Genomic DNA, 25,987 nt, shown 5'->3' on the forward strand with positions numbered 1-25,987 from the left:
CTCAACCTGTCACCACAAACCTTTGTAGACAGTCCCTCCCCAGCTTTCCTGTAGCCTCCTTCAGGTACTGGAAGGTCACTACAAGCTCTCCTTGGAGCCTTCTCTTCTCCAGGCTGAACAAGCCCAACTCTCTCAGCCCGTCCTCATTTGGGAGGTGCTCCAGTCCTCTGATCATCTTTGTAGCCCTCCTCTGGACCCATTCCAACAGTTCCACGTGCTTCTTATGTTGAGGATTCCAGAACTGGACACAATACTCCAGGTGGGGTCTCACAAGAGCGGAGTAGAAGGACAGAATCACCTCCCTTGACCTGCTGGCCATGCTTCTTTTGATGCAGCACAGAATTCCAGGATACTTCTGGACTGCGAGCGTGCATTGCCAGCTCACGTCGAGCTGCTCATCAATAAGCACCCCCAAATCCTTCTCATCAATAAGCACCCCCAAATTCTTCTCCATAGGGCTGCTCTCAATTGTGTCATCCCCCATCCTACATTGAAACTCGGGATTGCCACAATCCAAGTGTAGGACCTAGCACTTGACCTTGTTGAACCTCATGAGGTTCACACCAGCCCACTTCTCCAGCTTGTCTGGGTCCCTCTGGATGACATCTCATCCTTCTGGTATGACAACTGCATCGCTCAGCTTGGTGTCATCTGCAAAATCCCTGAGGGTGCACTCGATCTCACCATCTGTATCAACAAAAATATTAAACAGCACTGGTCCCAGTATGGGCCCCTGAGGGACACTGCTTGTTCTAGATTTCCATTTGGACATCAAGCCATTGACCACTACTCTCTGAATGTGACCATCCAATCAATTACTTATCCACCGAACAGTCCACCCATCAAATCCATCTCTCCAATTTAGAGAAGGATGTTGAGGGGAGACTACATCAAAGGCTTTACAGAAGTCCAGATAGGTGACACCTGCTGTCTCCCATTCCTGCTAGAAAGAAGGGTGTGAGTCTTAGCCCCATCCCATGGATCCTGCAATGGCCATTCTGAGGAGAGAATGTACTGAGTGTTTTCTCTGCGCTTGGATGTTGCTTTGATGACAACTGCTTTGACAGGGAAAGTGCGGAGCAATGATTTGGGATTCACCGGGTCTGGGGTTGCTGGGTGACAGCAGGGCAGCCTTGGTGCCCTCTGAAAGCCAGAAGGTACTTGTTTATCCATCCTTTGTGAGCAGGCATGGCCCTGGGGGCTGTCCCACAGGGACCTTCACCCTCTACTGGAGCTGTTGCCTTCGGAAATCCCCCTTACCATGAATGTGTCTTGACAGGCACTGGAGGAGGACATAAAATCTATAATTCTAGAGGCATTCTAGGTAGCACTGTGACCCTTGGGGTAATCCTGAGGCACTACTGTTACTGTGTTTTAGATTGGCCTTCCAGACAGAAGTACATTGACCCTTACCCTTCTCATTGAAGGAGCAATCATGGGACTTAACGCTACCTTAACCCCCGAAGGTATAAATGGCAAATCCCATAATTCTGCCTCTCTCAGAGATGTAGGGAAAAAAAAGGTGCTTTTTCCTAATTGTAAATTGGATAACGTAAAAAAATAATTCATGACCACCAGCAACCAAATAATGTTAAGAAACTGTGCAGCTTAATGTCTTACCTAAACTTACCTTTATAATTAAACCTGGGGCAAATTTTCATTAGAGACACATTATTTTTTTATTATTGTGCAATTTTCTAAAATTGTACAAGGTGATAGATCTGACCAACAACAATGAACTCTTCTGTTAACATTGTTCAAATTTCCTTTCTTAAAATATTTTTTACATACTTCAAAATGGGTGACATGGAAAAAGATTTTTACTCAGAAATGTTCTCAGTGCCACACTGTTGAAAAAGACGGGGAGTACAACACGGGACCAAATATTTGGGGTATATTTGGCTGCAAAACAGGACAAGCTGCAAGATTTTCTCACTCACATGCAAACAAAAGTAAAGCTGAAACAGGTGACATGGATAAGTTGCAGTGTTGGAGGGAACATATATAGGAAAAAAATATTTTTCTTTAGAGGTTCAATAGAAATCCTAACACACAAGACTTCCACTCTCACAGCTTGTCTACTTTGCATTACTTCAGATAATCTGCACTATAGTTTCAGAAGCAAAAATCCTTGATCCCTAAAGCAAAACCAATTTTTACCTGTATTTAGTATGCTATGTCAGAAGGTGTGTAGCTTCCACAGAATCAATATTACATAGTATCAATGGGTAAAGATTCATGTCTGTTTCTTGACTGCTTTGAGAATTTATTTGCTGGTCACTACCCTCTACTGGCATCGTGGTGTGCTGCAGTTCTTTTGCTCAGTAACCCTTGACTAAATAGTCTTACCTACTAGTAACTCTCATGCATTTTCTTGTGTTTTTCACAGTCAGTCTTGAAAAGCAACGGAACATCTAAAAATGGGAAGTGTGGGTTTCATTGTTCATGTTTATATTATTTGAATATAAATTATATAATTAGAATCAAGCTACCAATTACAAATACAGTCTTTTTTTTTTGGTTGCTACGGTGCTTTAGAACTGGCAGACTTTTATTTTTCTGTCATTTCTAGGAAATGTTTTGTGACATTCACTTTATACTGGGACTTCCTTCACACAAAAAATCGTCAGCATATATTAATTATTTTTTCTCAATAAAAATTTAGTAAACAAGTCATATTAGTGCAAGTTTTTAAAAGAAAGTCAACAAAGTGATATCGAAATCCACTTCAGACAATGGAAAAAGTCAGGTCTGCAGGAGTCACACCCTGGATCCATGAGCCAGATACTCACGTCCAGGACTGACTGGGGTGGAGGTCGTTTATCCATGCAGTGATATGGAGGTCAACAAGGTCACTCTTAGGGCGAAAATCAAAAGCAGTATTTATTTTGGCTCTGGCAACCATAAACAGACCAAAATACTGGGGTGCACAGCCGAGACTTGGAGGTACAACTTCCCAAAGTAACAGAAACAAATCCCAAACTGTTTAGATCACGATCTGATCCCTGAATGCAACCCAGGTCAATTGGATCCGATCCGACATGCACACCATAAGGTAAAGGGAGTGAGACAGAGAGAAAGAGAGAGAAAGAGAGTGTGTGTGTGTGTGTGAGAAAGAGAGAGAGAGAGGGAGAGAGAGAAGGAAAGAAACAACCATGTCAAAGGGCAGCGGCAGTTCCTCGGGAACACATGGTCGCAGCAGCAGCTTCTTCCAAGCCGCATGGTCCAGGCTGGTCCGACTGAAGTGATGCAAGAGTGAGAACAGCACCCACAGCTGCATCACCTCCCCCTGTAGCAGCCAGCTCCGGACCCTGAGCTCAGCCAGGTGAGGGAGAGCAGTGCTTACTCCTGCGCCTCTCCTCCATTGAACCCGGCTTGGGATATCTCAAGCTCGTCCTTGGGGAGGTCTGCTGCTGCACCACTTCCACTACTGGTTGCTAGCACCACAAAACAAACACACAAATGGGCAGCCTTCAGGCAAAATGTTGAAGGCAAAGAAAGAAGCAAAGCCGGGCTTTACACCAGTATTTAGTATGCTACGTCAGAAGGTGTGTAGCTTCCCCAGAACTTTGTAGCATCAACGGGTAGAGATTCATGTCTGTTTCTTGACTGCTTTGAGAATTTATTTGCTGGTCACTACCCTCTACTGGCATCGTGGTGTGCTGCAGTTCTCTTGCTCAGCAACCCTTGACTAAATGGCCTTACCTACTAGTAACTCTTACACATTTTCTTGCATTTTTCACAGTCAGTCTTGAAAGGCAATGGAACATCTAAAAATGGGAAGTAATCCTGTGTGGGTTTCATTGTTTGTATTTATATTATTTGAATATAAATTATATAATTAGAATCAAGCTACTAATTACAAATACAGTCCTGCTTTTCCGTTGTTATTTTTGGTTTTGTTTTCTGGTGGCTAAGGTGCTTTAGAACTGGCAGCTTTTCATTTTTCTGTCATTTCTAGGAAATGTTTTGTGACATCCACTTTATACTGGGACTTTCTTCACAGAAAACATTGTCAGCACATTAATTATTTTTTCTTATTAAAAATTTGGTCATCAAGTCATATTGGTACAAATTTTTAAAAGAAAGTCAGCAAAGTGATATCGAAATCCACTTTAGACAATGGAAAAAGTCAGGTCTGGAGGACAGAAGAGAAACTTGAATGTGTTGTCATAGGTATTCCAGTAGTCTTCAGTACAATGGTAGGTTTCTGTTGACAGAGTCAAGTATTAGCAGGGTTGGAAGGAAACACTAATGGTTTTTCAACTTCTGTCAACATTTTTTCTAATGCCCTTCAATGGAGCACAACCTTGATGAATTTCCTGTAAATCTGTAGATGTTCATTTTCAACAAGTGTTTGAAATTAAAGTTGGATCTTCTGGTTACTGGGATTACAAAGACACTTTTATAGTTTAGAAGCAGTTGTATGTGAAAAGGTGCAAAGAACTGCAACTCTCCATGATGCAAAGAGGATTTACGTTTGACTTGCTAAAGTGGCACAAGGTCTACCTTGTACACTTTATATTATGTATAAATTATGCTCACGCTCTTCTTGGATTGTAGACACCTTCTGTTCAGGAGCATCACACCTTTGATTTGAAACCACTGATATTTTCATTAATATATGATGTTGGGCCAGCCTTATACTTTATTATGGTTTGTTTTTCAGGAGTTAACTGGAGTGAGAATATACTAATGGAGTATTTGGAAAACCATAAGAAATACATTCCTGGTACAAAAAATAATTTTACAGGAATTAAAAAGCATAATCAAAGAACTGGTGTTATTGCATGCTTGAAAAAAAAAATGTACTTCATGAAATGTTGCTGCAGCAGCTGTAGTAACAGTGAAAAATGTTTTGAATTTCAACTAGCTCCTATGTCAAGTTTTAGTATTTTGACATTAATTACTCATTAGGGACTGGCCTTAGCAAAATCAAACCAGGATATGTTTTAAGGTGCTATGTCCTAATAGACAACATTAGGAGGTGAGCGTTCTTTATAATGTATTATATATAGTAGACCTTTGTGAAGGATACTACAGAAACACATAAGGCGATCCAAAAGCCCAGTTCTGCAACTAGTCATTCAAACACCCACTGAAATTGTTATTCAGTTGTGGCTATGTAAATAAGAAAGCATCTGTAAGTATTGGGACCAAAAACTAAATCAAGTTTTTTGTTTGGGAAAAAAAATTCTCAGTATTGTCATCTGTGAAGGGAAGTACCATACACAGTAGATAACAAAACGTAACTGTGCATTAAAAGAACACAATATAAAGGATGATGGAAGTGGAATATCAGGAATATCATATATTTTCAGGGGACGAGTAACATTTCAGTAGTGATACGGAGCTAAAAGAATGTTGAGGAGATACCTGAACACCCACGACATTTTTGATTTAAAAGTATAACCCCATTAATTATATTGTTAGTGTTCCTTTGAGTATTAAGACCCCATAATCATCTACCAGTCATTTTTCAGAGTTGTGGATTTTTTTTCTCCATTTGAGAATAATATATTAAGGTATTCTTATCCTCTAATGTGTAGAATGAATGAGGGCTAACTAGCTCAAGCAAATGATGGCAGTAGATATCACCAACAGCAGAGGATTGATGAAGGTGATTAAAGTCCTCCTAAAACCTCATGAATCTCTACTGTCTGAATTGATTTATAATTTAATTTGCTGTTTATACAAACCTAATAGATTACAACATACTTCACTCAAACAAGGTTTCTTTATGTCATTGCTGAAGGGAGCACTAGTACAAAACTAATTTGCGATAGCGTTTATTCCCAGGTACTCACTTTATCAGTATTGTTCCAATGCTTACCCACCAGGGGCTTTAACTGATTGTCTTACAGTGCTCCATACAGTTGAACTGCAGTTTTTTAAGTAAGGAAATAAGACGGAGTTGTGTAAAAAGATCTGTAACACAACTGGAGGAGTTCTTGTTTTGTTTTTCTTTTTTCGCTGTACCTCCTTTCAGTTTAATAGTCAGGGACTGTTCTGTTGACTGTTTAGACAGTGAACGCATCTGCCTGAATGACAGATTTTTCTTTCAATTGCTTTTCTCAGTTGCATTTTGAAGAGTCCTATGCCACTGCCTTTCTGAATGAAGAAACACAGTCCACCCAAGAAATGCACTGACATTTCTCGTGATCCTTTTAGAGCATCTCTGTATGTTTGTGACTGAAGAGACCAGCTGAGCCTGGCTAAGGACTGCCCTGCTGTTGGAGTTGGACCTGTGCATCCATGCCGATAAAAAATGTGTCATATTTAAGATGAATCAGGTATAAGCTGCCTGTACCTCACTGCAGCATACCTGTAGCATTACGAAGGCAGCACAATCCTGTGCAGCCGACAACATCCACTTGCCTTTTGGCCCTCCCACAAAAGGCTGCAACTAATCAATCTCAGTCCCACGCATGAAGCTGCAGCCCAGCGGAGGGTGCATGTGGTTTACTCACTTGGCAAACAGCGCTATGATTTGATGTGTGCCAGAACAGAGACAGATACACGTTTCCTCCTAACATCCACTGATGCGCACCAGGCCAGCTATCTGAAGCAGGTTTTACCATGACAGCACGTCAAAAGTCTGCTCAGGTTACAAACAGAGTGTGTTCTTTAATCATCTTTGTCACATTTTATCTTTTAAAAAAGAGGATTATGGTTTATACACAGATTAGGGGCTGCAGAGTTCTTCATAATTAAGGTGTTACACTAAGTTGTTCACTACGTATTTCATGCAAGGGACACAACTGGTTTTGCTTCCTTCAATCTCGACTCTGCTATTTGAAAGTTTGTCAATATGTGTATTTTTGCTGCCATCAAAGCCCATGCACAACCCCATCAGCAAATAAACTGAAGATCCCGCAAGACTGAAGAACTGCCAAGGGAAGGGCTTGTTTCTACCCGTGCCTGGCGAAATTCGAAATTGCTTTGAGTGTTTATATGCAGAACTATCACACAGTAACCATTTTGTTGCAAACTCTGGTGTGAGCCGGACATAACCCGACTACAGAAGCAAAAGCGGTAGCGATTGTTTATCTGCAATTATTTCACTTGTCTGCAGACGCCTAAGGTCACTGCTTGAGAGCTCGGGGTGTGCCATTTCCTTCTTTAAAGCGGAGGCTTTGTGCCAGCGCTGCAAAGGCGAAAACGCCGCTGCAAAGGCGACGGGGGCAAGCGGGCGCCCTTCGAGGGCGACGGCGACACCAGCGACGGCGACACCAGCACCCGCGAGCGGCTCGGCGGCAGCACCGGCAGCTGCGCCCGGCCCCCCCACCGCCCCCGCTCCGCGCCTGCGCACCCCCCGCGCCCGCCCCGGTTCTCAATGGACGCGTCCCGCTGCGGCAGCCTCCGTGCGCGGCGGGGGCTCCCGGGACGTGCGGCAACGCGGGCACCGGGAGGGGAGATCCTTTCGTCTGCCCCTCCCTAAGAGCCGCCGCGCGGGGCTCCTCGTTACCCCCGCCGGTGGCGGGAGACGCGGCAGCGCTCCGGGGACAAACCGCGCCGCCCTCCCGGCCCGGCTGGCCCCGCGCTGCCGACTCGCCCCCCGCACCCGCTCCCCGTCCTTGCGGGCTCGCTGCCTGCGCCCCCGCCGGGGCAGAAGCTGTTTCGGTCGAGGATTTGCCCGTGTTTTCCCAGCCACCCGCACTCCCATTCATGAATTTCCCGAGCCGCCTCCATTCACTCTTTGGCGAGCGCGTGAACGGCGCCTTTCACGTGTCGAGATCCATGACTCCGGTTTTTCAATCGCTTCTGCGTAGGCACCGGTTTAACCACGAAACGTGCTCCACGTGCGCACGGGAATGACCCCGGTGCGTCTGCCTCGGGGGCTGCGACCGGATTCCGCCCGGGAGCCCCGCAGCCCCCCGGAGGCTTCGGGGCGGCGGCAGGAGCGCTCGCGTTACCTTCCCCCGCATCGCGGACAAAACGTCTCCCTCGATGTTCCCGACCCGGGCGCCCGGCAGCGCGGAGCCGCTCGGCGCCCCCCGCGGGGCAGACCCCTGCCCGCCCCAGCCCCGCCCCCGCCCCCGCGGCGGGGCTCGCCCGCCCTCCCTCCGCCCCTCCCGCTCGGCTCCGCGTCCTCCCCTCCCTACCCAGCGCTCCGAGTTACGCAGCAGCCGCCGCTGACGGCGCTCGGCAGGAGCGGTTCGCCCCGGCGCTCCCGGAGCGTGTCCGGAGGCGCGGCGGCACCGAGGTGACCAGAAGCGGCGACGAGCCGAGAGCCGGCGAGCAGATAAACACCTAGACTAGTACGAAAACGGCTCCTAATAAAAAGCAGGAGAAGGAGGTCGCGGGAGGAGGCGCGGGGGGAAGCAGGGGGCGAGCAGCCTCGAAGGAGGCGCCCCTCGTCGTCCCCCCCCGTCCCCGGGGCGGCGGCCCGTGGTGGCCGCGGGGCATGGGCACCGCGGGGGCTCCCGCGGACCGAGCCCCCCCCGCCGCCGCCACCATGGCGGCCGCCGCCGACCTCGACGTGGCGGCGGTGGAAAGTTTCCTCGAGCGGCACCCGGAGCTGGTGGAGAAGTGGCTGAAGAGGAAGAGCGCGGCCCCTACTAACGCCCCCGGCGGCCCGTCGGAGGAGCGGCGGAGCGGCGGCTGGGGCGGCCCCGGCGCCGGGGGGCTGCAGCGGCGAGCGTCCCAGAAGGAGCTGCGGAAGAGCTTCGCCCGCTCCAAGGCCATCCACGTCAACCTCACCTACGACGAGCACGTGCACGGCCGGGCGCAGGAGCCGCTGAGGAGCGCGCGGCGGCGGGCGCTGCTGCGGAAGGCCAGCTCCTTGCCCCCCACCACTGCGCACATCCTGAGCGCGCTGCTCGAGTCCCGCGTCAGCCTGCCCCGCTACCCCCCCACCGCCCTCGACTACAAGCGCTACCTCAGGGAGCACAACGAGCGCCAGTTCTTCCTCGAGCTGGTGAAGGACATCTCCAACGACTTGGACCTCACCAGCCTCAGCTACAAGATCCTCATCTTCGTCTGCCTGATGGTGGACGCCGACCGGGGCTCCCTCTTCCTCGTGGAGGGGGCGGCCGCCGGCAAGAAGAGCCTGGTCTCCAAGTTCTTCGACGTGCACGCCGGCACCCCGCTGCTGCCCTGCGGCTCCACCGAGAACGGCGACGAGGTGCAGGTGCCCTGGGGCAAGGGCATCATCGGCTACGTGGCGGAGCACGGAGAGACGGTCAACATCCCCGACGCCTACCAGGTACGAGCCGCGCAGGCTCCCGGCGCTTCGCTGACTCCGGCTCCCCGCACCGCGGCGGCTGCCGAGAAGCCCCGCTTGCCCGCCGCCCTGCCTGCCCCCGGGGCATCCCTGCCTCCCCCCGGGGCACCCCTACCTGCCCCCGGGGCATCTCTCCCCGCCGCTGCCTCCCCCCGGGCATCCCTGCATCCCAACCACCGTCGGGGCGGCGGGGGCAGCGCTCGGGGCAGCTGGGGACGGGGCAGGAGGGGACCCGAGTCTCTCCTGCGTGGCTGACGGGGCTGAAGCGGCCATAAAATCGGTACAGCGGCACTTCTGGATTTCGCAGGAGTGGTAGATGGCTTCGAAATGCATTTTGGAATGGGCTGAAGAAAAGTATAATAAAAGTATAATAAGTAATGCTCGTGACAGTCCCGATGATAGCGTTCTTAAATCTGCCTCACTAAATGTTCCCTGCGTGTCCGCTGCTGAAATAATCCGATTGCTTTCAAAAGAGCACACATTTTCACCTTTGCATGTGCCCATTCAGCCCACACGGCAGGTGTTTTAAATCCTGTTTCTAGGAGTGATATAAGCAGTCCTGTTATTCCCCTACAGGGGCTTTCCCCACCTTTTACTTTTACAGATGCGTTAGTGTGAATTGTGAAAAAGCAGCTCTGGCTGCAAGGCAAAAATTCCCTTTGACTTCAGGAGAGACAAACTTGCCTTTGCCTGTGTGTTTTAATGCAAACCAGTGCATTCAGGTTACTACCTTGACATTTATCTCAGCCCTAGGGGCTATTTCTAGTGTGACACTATGAGCAATTACAGGTTCTTGAGATATTAAAGATTTTCCAAATTAGGATTTCGGAAAGCTTTAGGAAGGTGTATGTCTTTAAGGATTTTAGTAATAACCATTGCCCAGTGTCTAACTGCTCTACAGTAATAACAAAGATAACAAACATTTGAAACCTGATGATGTTTTATTAGAAGAAACTTGAAAAATAAGATTGGGTTGGTTTTGTTTGAAACACAGAAGAGGCAGGGTAAATGTATTTTGGGCTGAATATTTGTTTATTTGTCAAGCAGTGAAAAATACTAGGCATTTCAAAGATCTAGACTGACAGAGGATCCCACCCCACAGAGTTCAAAGAGAAAGAACAGGCTTTGGTAAAAATGCTGTAATAATCAGCCTAAAATGATTGAGACTGAAAAAAAATTAAGCTTTGTTTATTTATTTAGTTTTCCTTTTCTCTATTATACACTTTTTCTTACCATCTGATTTTTATTACTTCTAAAACTGTACTCTTCTGAAAACATCTGCTGTTGGGGGTCAAGCAGAAGATGTTTTCAATAGTCTCAAGTGGCTAAACAGATAAAGGATGTTGGAGTTTGGCTGGGAAGGAGCTTGATCTGTCCTTTTAATTCTGGATAGCTTCGGTGATCTTTCTTTTCGAGGTGAGAATGCCACTGGAAATGCAATGTGTTTTCTATTTCTAGATGACTGTATTTTTTTTCTCCAGTGTTCACTTCCCTGTGAAAAAAAAGCAGGTACTTTAAACAGTTTGTTGTCTCTTTCATCTGCAGAGAAAAGTGAAAAATGATCCATCCAGTTGCCATTCCCAGTAACATTTATATTATACTTTTGTCTGGCTCCTATTCAAAATTGATTAAAATATTATAAATAATACAATTTATTGTATATTTAAACTGTAACTACATTAGTTGCAATTGAAGGGAAAGTTCTAAGCCAAGTTCATCCTGTCATATGAATTGCAACTTCCCTGCTCTCAGTGGTTACTTCTAATTGACTGTAGTGTGAAAAAAACTTCAGATATTGCAACATTTTGCTTCATAATAAAATGGGGGGATGTGCTTTCTCTTACGTTTATGAGTTAGTACAATTTATTATCTCTTACCTGGCATATTTCCAGTGTGCGTCATTAAAAGGAGACCTTTCTTAATCTAGTAGTATAAAGAGCCCTATGGAAGACACAGTACACGTGCATAAAGAAGTGACATCTGTTCCATTTGAGATCATTGTAGTGCTTACAATACAGCACTTTAAAAATTAATAAATGTAATTTTTGTCAGCATTGTCCATGATGATGGAAGCGTTTAATCAACTGTCAGGTAAAAAATGCACCACCAGGAAAGTTGGTCAGGCTGACAGATGGAGTTGCAGGAACAGGGGTGACATCACAGCACCATTTTGTCCGTTGAAGAGAGTGCCTACGTATTTGGTAGGAAAATACCTTGTATTAGGCCAGAGGAACACTTCTAGTTTAATTTAAAGTTCTTTTGCATGTTTTTTAAATTAACAAGCTTGTTTAAAAAGAGGTAAATATACTTTCAAATAATCAGTTAGCTAGGTTACATTATTGGGAAATCTCATATCATTCCACCATCTTTATTTTCTCAGAGTCCGATCAAAAACCAGTCAAACTTCTAGCACTGAGTACAAATTGGGTTGCCTGATTGTATCATCAGCTACTACTGACATTGGTGAGACACCAGTGTGATCAACACTACCTTTAAATCCTGTCATAGCCATAATCTGCTTCACGCAGCCAGTCTCCTGTGCCCATACACAGACTGGTTGGTTTAGGAAATACTTGTAAGTGACTTACAGTGTAGTTTTCAGAAGTAGTGCAAGTTTTCAATTACACATTTGTTTTTCTAAAGAGAAAAAATACTAAAAAATGAATCAAGTAATAGGTTGGGTCCTTTCCATGATTCAGGAGTTTGGTACTTTTTTTGAGCCTGACTTTCAAAACCTGCTCATGTAAACATTTTTCTTTAATTAAATAAGCATACTTAGATACAAGGTTTGGAATTATTATTGTGTATTGAGGACTGTATAATAACTAATTTTAATACTAAACATTAACTATACAACAACTAACAGTAATTTGCTTTATGAAGTTCAACAGTGACTGAACAAACTTTCTGGAGTTTCACAGCATCAGAATTTGACGAAGAGTTTGTGCAAAAGTTTAGGTGAATGTTATATAACTGATTCAAAAGTTGCACAATTTCACACATGACCTTGAATCTTCCCCTGTGGTAATTTTGGGAAGCATTTCTGACTCCATATTCTTAGGTGAAAAATGCACTATGTCTTGAGTGAACACGTTGGAAGAATCCAACCAAGGAAGTTTGAGACTTAAGTACCCACTAAGGTTCCTTTTAACAGAGCACGGATGTAGCTTTTGCTTCATCTATGAAGATTATTAAGCATGTTGTAAGTACAAAGGTAGAGGCCATTACACCTTTATGTGCAGTTCTTATGACTTGTTTAAAAATTTAAGCTTTCTTATTTAAAGCTATGCATTTTTTCATGTCATCCCTTCTCGCAGGTCTTCTATGATGTTTAGCTGAAATTACTGATCATTTGAGTTTTGCTCCATCTCCTAGAACAGTATTTAAATAGTAAAAATTTTTAAATCACAGGTAATATTTGGTTATTGTTATACCTTTATCTGTACAAAAGATGGGAGATACATGAGTAGTATCAAGTCTCTCCAACTAGCAGAATAGTAAACATACATCAGTAGTGAAATGTATGTTCTGCCATTTGCCATTGTCAGCTGAATAAAGTTTCTATGTCTTATATTAAATCTGGAATTTAAAAAGTAGCTTTCAAAGATTGAAGAAAAAATGGCTTACCAGATGGATGTTTTAATAAAATGGGGAGTAGAGAGAAGAGAAATATTAAGTTGAGTCATGCTAAGACACGAGGGTTTGTAAATTTGAGAAAGTGCCATAAAAGGTGATCAGAAATTATTTTTCAATACAGCTCAAGTCTTTAAAAAGAAAGTTTAATTATATTACTGGAACTAAAATCAAGCAAAATTAGATGAATGGAACTCTTTGTTCTGGACACTCCTGTTACCTCTTTCAGGTTTAGGCCAAGTGTAATGCAGCTAACGCACGCACAACACTTTACAGTAAATTTTAAACATCCTTGAACACTTTGGTGCAGGCATCAACATTGTCTTTTTCAGGCCCTCTGGGTGAGCTCTGAGCATTCGTTGTCTCCTGATGTGCCAGAACAGCATTACAAAGTTCATGCTCATGGGTGCAAAACTGAGCCTAGGAGGGCCTGTGTTGGATGGGGTGTTAGGGTAGAAGGTCACGAACAGGTGGGAGCTGTATTTTCTACACAAGGTAGCTGTTTGTTATCACTATTAACAGCGTGTCTCTTTCAATTTTAAAGAGCAGTTAAAGCATTAAAACCATGAGCCCTGGGAGGTTCAGTTCTGCAAATGGGAAGCATTTAGGCACTCTTTTATTCAGCAGCACTTGAGCAGTAGTATCAGCAACGTGTTCATTTCAGTGCTCACTCTTAACAAGAACAGAGGTTGCTTTTTAGAGAACAGAGAGCACAAAACCTGGCAAGCAGAATAAACATCTTTTTAATGTTTGTATTACAATAAAAAAAGAGTTAAAACAATTATTGCTGTGCATGAAACATGACCACGAAGTACTACAGGGAATGCAGGAGATAATTGCAACAGTAAAGAACTAAACTGCTCTAATGTGCTTTGCACAAAAGGACACTACAACTCATCATGCAAAATTCAGGAAAACTTGGTATTGTAGGTGCACACCAGTACATTAGTGAAGGGTTGTAATTATCTCTGAATCTCCAGCCCAGCAGTTTGTGTCACAGGAGCTCTCAGGGCAGTAGCTGAAGAAGGCTTCTCGCCTCCTGTCGCCTCCCTTGCTCGCAAGTCTTCTTCTCAGGGAGCAGTTTCTGACTGATGTGTAAAACATCCTAAGGCCACACTGGATCACAAAACCACTGCTCTCAGCTTGGAGATGTACACTGGAGGCAGGAGCTCCTGGTAGATACCAGGGCCATGCAAAAAGGCATGTGTCCAAAGCCACCCAAGGGCTCAGATTCAGTTTTGTGTCTCCATGCTACTGTTCAGGTGGATCATGAGGACAGACAGGGCTGCAAAACACAGTGTACACAGCTGGTGATAGCCCGCAGGTATCATGAGAGAACAAACCTTCCTTTCCCTGCTCGTGTGAGGTGGATGAGGTTATCTTACCGACCCGGTGGGCAGTGGCCCATCCTCCAGGGTTGCACAACACCTGCTCGTTGCCTCATCGGTGTGAAACCAACAGCTGGTGGTTTGGGGGTGGCTGGGCACAGGGTGCCCAGGTGGGGCTTGTTCACTGCAATTCCCTGTGCCGAGAGCAGCGAGGTGTCAGAGCGCTGGGGGAAGGAGTCTGTCCATACTCACGTGCAGTGAGTTTTCTGTACTTCCCCCTGGGCTGTTGGGTAATTATCAGCCATTTTGTGGGGCTCCCACACTTAAAATTAATGGTAAGGGTGGTGTGCTGCCTTGTTTCAGTCCTGGTGTGAGGAGGCGCTCAGGGTGTGTATGGGTTCCCAGGCAAACACAAGCAAGTAGGACCTTAGGGCAGTAAGAGGTTGGTAAGCTTAGGGTTTTTTTCTTAATATGATGAAAAAGAAATTTAACTGGCTCATTTCCTCAGTAGCCTTACAGGGCAAATGTTCTGTGCCCTGGCACCTTACACCTCCCAAAAGGAGGAGCTTTACGGCCTGGATCTCCAGCTCTCCCTCCTGCAGCAGGCTCCTGGGCTGTTGGTTGCACAGAGCTTAAGCAGTAAAAGCTTTTTTGAGAGCTGGGGTGGATTTCCAGTCCCCTCCCCACCCCTGATAAAAACATCTTTTGTCAATATGATAGGTTTATTGCTCAGCCAGTCCATCTATCTGAAGAAGGCAGACACTTTTAATTTAAGTTCCCCCCCAACACTTGTAAACTTCTGTGTGAAATGGATATGGATCTGGTGCCTCTGTAGGCTGTGACTTCCTTATAAGAAGGAAATGCATGAATTTAATTAGAGCAGTTAGTAACTATGAGAGAGAATGCAGGATTAGGCCCTTCAAATCTTAGCCGAGATCTTGTTACAAGCAGAAGACTGAGTAGATCTGTAGTTTTCCTTAGTAAATGATTTTGCTGTTCTGTTTGATTGGTTTTCAATTTTTCAGAACAAAAAAAGTTTCATTTTGGTTATTTACAGTAGTATGCTACTGTGTAGTTTGTCTACAGAATAACAAAGTTAATAAATGTACATGCATTGTTATGCAAGTTAATTTGGTTTACTTTTATAAAGCAACCCTATTGACAAACTACGAACAGCTCAAGGTAATGACTCTATAGAGCTGTTAGTTAACAGCATAACAGCAGCTATGTGTAGTCTGAGCTTAATGTCTATACAGCGCACACTTTAAAATGAGCATGGCTTAGTTAATAATGCTACTGCTTTGACACAATAGGATATTTTCAATTTATTATTCAAGAATCTCATTATACTGCTTCAGTAACGATTTAAGCTGTGTGTTTCTCACTTGAGTAATCAACTGCTGGTGGTAGACTTAAACCCACACACAGACTTCTGTTGAAATGCCCAGGAGTCTTGTTGATCTCTTTACTCAGAGGTGTATCAGTTTTTTAAAACACCCTGTGTATGTATATATATGTTTTTATAATAATGAATATTTAGGAGATCAGCACTACGACCTGGCTGCAAGTATAGCTGGAACAAGAAGGGAATGTGAACGTGAAAGAGGTTGTGGTTTGTTCCTGGCAGCGCATGTGTCAGGGCTCCACTGTGGTGGAGCAAACAGTAGTGGGTGTGATCTCTACATATTTAAAATTGGAGACAAAATATTTTTCTTTGTAAACATTATTTCTTTAATAATGATACAAGCAGAGTGGAAGAGCACAGAAGCTGTGATTTGTAAGACCACAACTTGATTTACTGCTGTGCTATTGATGATCTAACAGGATTTTGTTCTGAAGGAAGAAAACGAAAGCCTTATATGATGAATCTGAGTAGTTCTATCCTACAGAACTATCTTTACTAATCCCTATTGTTGATCAGGTTAGGCCATGAAGCATGAAATGTAGCTATGCTTATTAGCTCAGTAGGCATGTCTGCAAACTTACTAGTGCTTATAAAGTTATTTAATCCTGTCCATGTTAATTTTGTGCCAGTCATAAGTAGACAACACATTGTCTAATTAATAAATGAAGCAGTGGTCAGGAAAGGGTATAAATGATAGAACACATTCCCACCGATCAAACTAATCAAGAAGCCCCAAACACATTAAAAAAAAAAAAAGAACAAACTCAAGCAGAAAGCCACTAAAACTTTAGTATTGTAACATTGCAAATGAACACATTTTTGTTTGTTTGCTTTCCCCCAGGTAAGCTATTATTTTTAGTTCAAACTATATATGTAGACTTATTTACTTTTAAATCTGGAATTACGAAATTTTTAAAGTCAATGTTCCCTACTTTTTTAAGAGTTGCTTTGGGAGTGAAGGAATAGGCTCAGCTGAGATGTTTTATGCATTCTTAACCGCTTTTATCTTATAAGAAATATTGCTGTCATTCTATAAATAGACACAATATAACTGGAATGTGTGTTTATTTGCTTGGGAGAATTAGATTTCAGATGCTGGGGAACAGTACTAGTTTGTTCTCCTGCTTCCGTTGTCTCTGAGGTTTTAGGGATTTTGGGGGTGATGACAGGAATAGCTGCAGCAATCCTTGCATCTCCAGAGAGTCTCCTCTTCAGAGACTGCTTTATTGGATTCGATGTGCAAGTTTCTTCTCTACAAGGTTTTGCCCATATCTATTGTAGTGGTTTATTGTTTGTTTTCTATTTCTTGCTTGTGCACAATGTAATTTATACCATATGTGATTTTTAGAGAAGAGTATCTAGGATAGACTGGGTAGCTTAGTTTTTTCTTTGTATTTAGGTTTTGTTAGTGTTATGCTTTGAATCTAGATAACTTACTATCTTTTGGATTACTCTTAATTTTCTGTAAAAGTTTGCATTGTGTGCGCATAGGAAGTGTGATTAAGGAATTTAATAGGTCTCTCCCATCTTCTGTTTCTTTATTTCTGTAAATGTAGTGGCTCCTGCAAGATGGCTTCCTATAAAGTCAATCAAAAGTGTGTTAAATCAAATTCGTCTATCCCATGCAGTTTGGTAGTATGATAACATTCAGGTTAACAATGTTATCAAATGTATTGTTCTCGGTACCTGGTTTTGATACAATGTGGCTAACTCAATCAGTAATTTAAATACAGTGTATGCAAAGAAATTTTGCTGCAAGTTTTGGGTTTTTTTGTTGTTTTTTTTTCCTGAACTCTTCCTAAGAAAAAAACTCCACACCTATGCAGAGTAGGCCAGGCCTGTTAGTTGAGCCTGTCTTGTGTTCTTCTGTTCTCTGTGATTAAAAAAGTATTTTCAAACCATTAAAAAAATTAGAAATAGCTTTTCCTTGTAGCTGTTTGCTTTGGCAGAGTCACTTAGTCCATTTCACTAGAAATATATATTCAACACTTTCCGCTTAGTCTTTGGAGAAGGAGAAGAATGTCTTTGTGGTGAAGGGTTAGTTCCTGGAAATGTGTGCAGACAGGTTTCATTCTCCATTACATTGTTTGGCTATTGGCTAACTTGATTTAGGATTATACTTTTTGTCCATTCTAAATCATGCTAATAATGCTTACATAAATTGTACTAGCTTTGATAAAGATAAAAAGGGACATATTTTCTTTCAAAGTTCAAAGAGCTGTCCTATGTTTAAAAAAACAAAACAAAACCAAACCAAAATCCAAACCCAACAAACCCCGTACCTGTACGAACAACGTGTGAAACACCTACTTAAACTGAAAATCAACACTGAAATTCAGTTGCTCAGAAGTTAAAACTGTTTTAATTTCTAATGTAACCTATTTTGTTGCTTTCAAGGTCTTGAGAAAAGAAGAAATGTAAGTTTATGTAAGATAAATAAGAACAAAATACTTGTTTTGATGGTTTCATGGGAGTTACGAGACTCTCTATGGCCTTCTGTGGAATAGCGCATGTCCTTACATTTTTTTTTAGAGTTTGTTTTGGTTTTTTTTTTTAGTTAGAAATGTGTAGATTCTTTTAGAAAGTGATAGAAATTTTAATGCGGTTTTACCTGTTCTTCCTGGTCTGCATGCATTATTTCTTGTAGGCCTCCTCTAAGTGTAACTGTTCAGGTTTAATTGTTTCAGGATCCCTATGCTTCCTAAACTCCTAGTGTAGAGGAGCAAGAGACACAAACAGTAAACTTCCAAAATCCACTTGAAAAGAGAAGCAATATAGCAGGAATGAGTTGTTCTTTAAAAACTTTCCAGGCTGCTAATCCTTACTGTGTCTATGGTTCTGTATAGCATCCATTAAGGAGCACAGGATTGATAGCTCATTGTTAAATCGGTTCCTACCACTAGCAGCTGTACTGCATGTATTCAGACTGACAAGCCCATCCTGTGCACCACCATCTACTGCAGGTCAAACAGCATTTGGTGTATTAAACTTGAGGCCTATTGAAAAAACAATGACTGTGTGCTACAGGATTGTAAATTATATTTAAATTAAAATACCCATACTACAGTGAACTTTTGTTGCCTAAACAAAAGAAACAGAAATAAACATGAATACGTCTTACTGATTTTTATCCCAGACCTGTTCTGTCTTACAACAATGTATCTCTTCTATTAGGCCCATAAGATGTAAATCAACAACAATATTATTAGTCAAAATATGTTGTCCTTCCAGTGTTTCCCCATTTAGTCTGTTTCGCTTTGAAAAGAATTTGTGCAGCAGGAACTGTCTCTTCAGTAACACAAAGCATTGTATCAACATTTAAGCAATAGTAACCAATTCTAAATACCAGTTCAAACGTTATCAAGAAGTAGTTGAAGAAATGATGTTTAATTGCTTCATTGGTGAAGCCTACTGTGTGATGACTGCACTGTATTTTGCTTTCTTCTGTTGCAGAAAAAACACCCCTTTCTAGGCAGCATTTTCTACAGCGTAGAACACTTCAGCTTCTATTGAAGTTGATATGAAACTGTTCAGGAGCATGTGGAAAGATCACAAGGTCAAGCAGGTCTGGGACCTTGATGCCATTATTATAAACAGTTCATCATTGGTCTTTTGGTTCTCTTAAGGAAGTTATTAGGCACAAATAATTCAACAAATTCTCATCAAAGCCTTATCAAAGACTGCATATTAGTAATCTGGTCTCTATGGAAGTGAAGACTGTTTAATACACTCTAGAGACAGGAATAGGTCCAAGGAAGAACAACAACTCTTAATAAAGTTACTGAATTAAAACAGAACAAAAGAAAATAGTATAGTACAAAAAGAACCAAGAGCTCAGTATTCTGTGGCAGAAGACCATTATAAACTGCGTATGAATACTACAGTTGATTTCAATTCCTTATGGTTGAAAGGCATGTAAACTTTCAACAAGTAATAAAATAGCCAGATATATATGTTAATCTTTATGATGAATGAGTGTGCAGCATTTCTAAATGATGTGTCTTGTTAGATGACTAAAACAGTCTATAGCATCTGTAATTTACAGCAGGGAAATAAAAATAGAAATAAAATTGCCAGGGGAAAAAAAAAATCTCTCAGTTTTTAGCATCAGCAAAGATTTAATGAATTCACTCTTTCTCATCACAGTTAAATCTTGTCTTGGGTTAAGGACTTTATGGATTGTTGTCATCTCCTGAGACAAATATGGATGTTATTTTACACCCTGTGCTGTCTAAACTTTTGAAAACAAAAATCATAGTTATATTTTGTAGAACAGCTGAGTTACCTCATGTTAGGGCTGTCATAGCTGTCTGCAGCATAAATCCTAACTTCACCCTGGAGGAACGGAACTGCTGCCAGTAAATACCAGTAGTTCCCTTCCTGGCTGAGAGAAGAGCTGTTGAAGTATATTCTCTAGGAAGATGAACAAGGATGCTGTTAGCGCTAACTCTTCTGAATGTTGCAGTATCCTCTGAGTCACTTTGTGATCTGCAGTTTGAGTTGTACTGTTCCATAGAATGTGTTTCTGTGTTCTGCTGCATAAACAAATGAGACCTGGTTAGTTCTGTTCCCTTTAATATTTGTCAATCTGGATTGAAAGTAATTTTCTGTGAAGATTAGAATTTTGCTCTCAGCTGTTTGCTTACTAGAAATGTTAACATATTTAAGAAAAACGTCAGACTGGATAGAGTCATAGAATGGTTTGGGTTGGAAGGAAGTTTAAAGATCATCTTGTTCTGCCCCCGCTGCCATGGGGAGGGGCACCTTTCACAAGTTCTGTAAACTCTTACTATTCTGGCAAGCATAGAAAATTGTACAAAAATATATCTATTACATCTCTTAAACACTTCTGTTTGTATGTACAGTATTTTTTCTCCAGAGGTAATTAGCTGTGTATGCTTGCAAAATTATTGAATAAATTGTTGGTGCTTGCCATACAAAGCGTAAGGGTAAACTCTTATAGTGGAGATTCAGTTACTCAGTAAACAGTTGTTTGTTAACACTAATGAGTTGTGGTGTTAAATTTGCACTTTAAAAGCTCTACAGATTAATGAAAAAATACTCTGGCTTATGTATACTACATTTTAGGAACTTTCAGACTACCCAGATATTTGCCCATACCTTTTCTGCCTGCTGCACAATGGTTTAGTTGGATGTTGGTATTGTGAGGCAGTCTCCATGAAATCTTTAATTGTTTCATAGTTTGTGTAGTGTTTGACAAACAGAAATTTAAAGCATTACAACTTCAAGTGGCATTTCTGTCTGAATTCTTCCTAGTATTTCTCATGCACTAGTTATAAGGTGGTATAACCTATAACTTACGATGCACAGCTAAATGAGAAGTTTTCGTTTTGTGCAGGGATCAGGCAGTTGAGTAGTGCAGATCAGTAGAGCAACTTGTATGTAAGTATGCCCTGATCACTGATGAGACTGAACCAGCATAAATTTCTGAAAAACTGATAAAAAACTTTGGATGAATATATAGTATTGTGCTGGTATGTTCTCTGTTTTACATCGAAGTCCTAATTCTGCAACTGTCTATGCTGTACATTGCTAATGGACACCCTTGTTCTACTCTGGAGTAAATGTAGTAACTTCCCAGCCATGAATAGTCTAGAAATTAGTACTTACCACATCTGTGTGGCTCATTCTTCTCCTCTGTGTTCTCAATTATGGAGTGCTGTGCCAGCTTGTTGTCCTTTCTTACAAACCCCAACATCTGCCTGCTTCACACGCACTATGAAAAGCTGTGTCTGGTGAACTGCAAACAGCTTTCATTAGTGTGTGCCTTGAAAGAGCAGCAGTGTGTGCACAGAGGAGTTCAGTGCCTGCAAGGTCTATGTGGTTACCTACAGCTCCACTGGTAGGAATGTACGTGGGGAGCAATATAGATGGAGAGTGAGGCAAGCAGTATTGTTTAAGACTGAAGAATCTGAAAACTGAGTGGTGAGCAGGAACCAGACCACAGCTTTAACCACTGATGGTTTCCTTATCTACGCTGAAACCTGTGAAAGCTATGGGCAAGGTGAGTCTGACCATATATGACCAGTGCCAAGGTCTCCGATGTGCTTCCAGATGGCCCCAGAGCCATCAAAGACAGTACAGTCACGGTGCTGAGCTGTGGATGTAAGGAGATAGTGCTTGGTCACAGCCCAAAGTGTGTTGTGTAGTCTATCACCTTTTTTCTCCACATATTTATGTTCCCCACATGTTTAATTTGTTTTCTTTTTTCTTGTTCTCCTGATAGCTCCGTTAATAGCAATCCTTTAGGTAGGTTGCTCTTCTAACTGAGGCATAAACGTGGGACTTCAGTGAATAGTTATGTAATGATAGACCTTGTACTGATCCACTGAGAGCTATTTTTCTTAGTATCCTAACTGAGGAGACCTAGCTAATAAAGAATGGGGTAGTAATACAGAAGCAACAACATAGCATTACTGAAAATACTATATAAGATACCGAGAAAATAAAGTACTTTGCCTGTAGAAAGCTTAGATGTATGACATGCATGTTAATGCTTCCTTATTTTCTCTTGAAGGATCGCCGCTTTAATGATGAGATTGACAAGCTGACTGGATACAAGACAAAGTCACTCTTGTGCATGCCCATAAGAAACAGTGATGGAGAAATTATTGGTGTTGCCCAAGCAATAAATAAGACTCCTGGAGGTGCCCCTTTTTCTGATGATGATGAAAAAGTAAGATTACGTTTACCTTTTGTACTTTTTTTATCTACTTCTGTGACTCAGCAGACTCTTATAAAGATACTTAATCCAAATAAGTAAATGGCACGACTCTTTTGTTAATGGTGGATTTTTCAGAAGTGCTTAACACAAAATGTACATTTTTGTTATTCTCAATGTAAAATATGTACCTGGTCTGTAAATGTGCAAGAACTTGTGGCTGAAATTTCAACTTAATGGTCTATAAATCTTAGATAGATTTTTTTCATATAGTAGATATTAATAGGAAAATATCTTTTTTTTTTTTTGAAATCTGTATGTACAAATCAGTTAATGGGGGAAATTATCACAGAGACACTCCTAAGCTTGTTGACCTGAAAAATCACTACCTTTTCTTAGTGCTGTCCATGGGATAAAAGGCTATAACATATGTAAAAGAAACTTTACTTTAGAGAAGATTATGCTATTCTGACATACAGCAGACTTACAAATGCCTGTGAAAGGACAAAGAGAAGGAAAGGGGATGCTAAGGGTGTGTATATATGAAGTGACATTTAGAGACTGAAGTGAGCTCGAAAGGAGAATAGAGGGAGCCACAAGGAGGGAACTTTAATTCAAGTAAGTGGAGAAAAAGGGAAAGGATGCTGTCGAAGGCAGACGTATACAGCTGAGCATTATGCTTAAAGCCAAAAGATGGGGAAAAGAATGGTAGAAAGTAGCAAGCTGAGTAGGAGCAGAACAGCAATGCTGTCTGCCAAGGAGAGAGAAAGGGAGTCCCCTTTAAGCATGTAATAGGGAAATTTACTTCTGTGTATTGAAATAGTATTGAATTTCAATTGCTGTGAAAGTGTAGTTAGAGGCAGACTTTGCCCATGAAAGATTTTTGTGTTCATTCAAAAGCAGATATTTGATGCAGAACCATTGTCGGTGTATTACAAATATGTTGACGTGTCTGTGCTTTGACAAAAATGTTAATTAATGCCCATTGGAAGGGGAAAATCTGGTCTCACTGGTTCATCTAGATAGATGAAGATGATTTTTAGAATAAAGATAGCTTGACGTGAATGAAATGCATTGTGGACCTAAACTAACAGTCGTTTACAATGACTGTGAAATATTGCATAAATGAAACTTCTCTTCCTTAGAAAAAATAGTAAATGGATTTGAGTACTGCTTGAAGTTACTGTTACATTATCATTTCTACCTGTTATACGCTTACAGCAATATATTTAGAGCATTGGGCATAACCATTTTATAGTTTCAGACAATTCTATGGTGAGATTAGAATACAGATATTTACATTAATAATGTCTGTTAATAGTGTCACACTCTGGTTTGCTGTGCAGTGGGAGTAATTAAAAATTTATTCACTTTTGAAAATTTCAGTACGTGAAGGAACTTGTTGCAGTCCAGGTAGGAAAATCTTTGTTAAGTGAAATATTAACAAACAAGTGCATTAAAGTTGGGAGAGAGTAAAAAGGAGTACTGATTATTTTTAAACTTGTATTAGTTATCAGACATCTTCCAAAATAAAGAGTTGCAGGCAAATGTCTTGATATTTTTTTATTAGATTCAGCATAGCACAACTTCGCTATCAGGTGGAGATCTTCCAGTAGTTATTCTTAGCAACACCTAATTACGTGTTAAGAGCCAGCTTTCTTGTTGTATACCACTGCTTGCTTTTGGTGCTTTTCCTAAATCTGTTTCAGCATTGTATTCAGATCTGATGTGCCCTTGAGCTGCTCGTTAATTTCTTGTTAAGCTTCAAGCTTCAGATTCTCATTAAGATTGAGCCATTTGGATCCAAGTTGAAAGACTAGACGTGTTTGGATTATAATCTTCTATAAAGTAAGTTCAACAAATACAAGGAATGGAGGATAAATTTGGCTAACAGTAAGAAAGCTTATGGTTTGACAGACTAACAATACAGATGGCTTAGCTGCCCAGTTATATGTAGTACCATAGAGTGAGCTTTTAAAAAATTTTTTATAAATGCCAATTAACTGTGATTACTCTTCACACCAACACTGTTAGTAATTAATTTTGAAGTTTTATAAAATTACAAGAACATTGCAGTACGTGTGCGTATCTGGCATCATCTCTTGGTTAGATGTTTTCTTCTAGATGTGTGTTGAGTAACAAGGAAGAAAGTCACAGTCCTGGCAGTATTGCCTGTTCTAGCACCACATTAAAAACAACTTTTCTTTTCTGTGAAAATGTTATAAATTTGTTTCCGTAAAAAGAATTAAGCTTTTAATACCTGTTTCTGCAAGGTGTCTGTGTAACTTATTCTGCATTGTGATTTATTTTGAATGATATAACTTTAAAAATAATTCTCAATTTTCAGATGCTACTTTTTCAGACATCTGAAGTGACCCAGTGCTTCTTAAATTGTTTCTTTTTACATTTTCTAAACTTGTGTAGCCATTAGTTTCCTTCTGAATTTTGATTCCTGAAAATCTTGGATGTTGAATATGGATTTATTAGCATACAACACAAATCTGGCAATGTATGCTACAATGAGTAGCCAAATGCAAATTAAACAAAATGAGACTTTCTCTCAATACGCTTTCCCCTGTACTTCTTTTTGTTAGTAGTCTGTGTAAATGGAATTTTGACTAAAACGCAGCCTTTATCATGGATACTACTGAACATATTACTGTAAATATATTACAGAGTCATAGAATCGCCAGGTTGGAAAAGACCCACCGGATCATTGAGTCCAACCATTCCAATCTTTTCCCCTCTGACAGTTGCTTTACTACCATTTTCCTTATTTTCCAATACATTCATTTACAAAATCAGAAACCCTTATTATGCTAGTACTGAGGCTGTGGTATGTGCTTCCATTCAGTGACTGCTAAATATTATCTAAAATCAGCAAGTTGCCTGTAATTTAATTGCTATCTTTATATTATTTTTACTGGTCATTTATATCATTATTATAATTATGAGCCTGTATGCAAGAACTCTCCAAGAATATATTAAATGGGATCTCGAATGTAGAGCTTGTGGAAAAATAAATGAGAAGATAAGCATTATCATGCCATGTAATAGATCTTAGATTTAATGAGGCCTGGCACTGTGTGCTGTTATATCCAAATCTGTGCTTTTAAGTTTCCTCACTCACTGGTAACCTAGAAAGCACGATATGCATTTGAGGAGCAAAAGAACATACAATTCTAGGTGAATGTCCTGCAAGATTAGCAAACAGGTTTTTTTATCATAATACCAGCAAAAATGGTTGTGAGGAAAGGGGATAAGTGAAACCTGGGAAATCCTTTTGAAAATAAGAACAATCTACCTGGGTATTGAAGTGGTTTGTGCACAAAAGCCTGATGAAGGGCTGGCAAAAGACATAAATTCAGCTTTGCTTATGTTAGAATTTCCAACAATTAGCAGCTTCAGAATGGTTAGAAAATGACAATATAAACTACTATTCCTCTCCCCATGCCCCCAAGCACTTTTAAAGAAATGTCAGTGTTAAGTAAGTCTGATTCTTCTTTGCAAGTGTCTATCATCTCTTAGTATTGTGCGAAGTAATTAAAGTAATCTGTTGGGTTTTGGTTTTTTTCTACAAACCTACATGACTGTTTTGTGTAATGAAATGTCACCTGGGGTTGCACTGCTGTCTTGAGTCAATAGGAAACAGAGTTATGTTTTCAATTAGAATTAAGTAGAAGCTGGCATAATTTTTATATACTCTTAGTTAT

The 25,987-nt window shown here is 41.4% G+C and overlaps 1 protein-coding gene across 6 annotated transcripts in view; it reads left to right on the forward strand.

Moving 5' to 3' along the window:
- The first annotated feature begins 8,424 nt into the window (after positions 1 to 8,424).
- PDE11A (phosphodiesterase 11A) overlaps positions 8,425 to 25,987 on the forward strand; it is a 131,080-nt gene continuing 113,517 nt past the window's right edge. For all 6 annotated transcript variants that reach the window (XM_069861038.1, XM_069861041.1, XM_069861042.1 and 3 more), the window contains exons 1-2: positions 8,425 to 9,208; positions 22,131 to 22,289. In XM_069861038.1, coding sequence (XP_069717139.1) covers positions 8,459 to 9,208; positions 22,131 to 22,289 — 909 coding nt within the window. In that variant the 5' untranslated portion in view covers positions 8,425 to 8,458. The remainder of the gene's footprint in view (positions 9,209 to 22,130; positions 22,290 to 25,987) is intronic.

The sequence above is a fragment of the Phaenicophaeus curvirostris genome, chromosome 7 (genome assembly GCF_032191515.1).
Source record: "Phaenicophaeus curvirostris isolate KB17595 chromosome 7, BPBGC_Pcur_1.0, whole genome shotgun sequence".
NCBI lineage: Eukaryota > Metazoa > Chordata > Aves > Cuculiformes > Cuculidae > Phaenicophaeus > Phaenicophaeus curvirostris.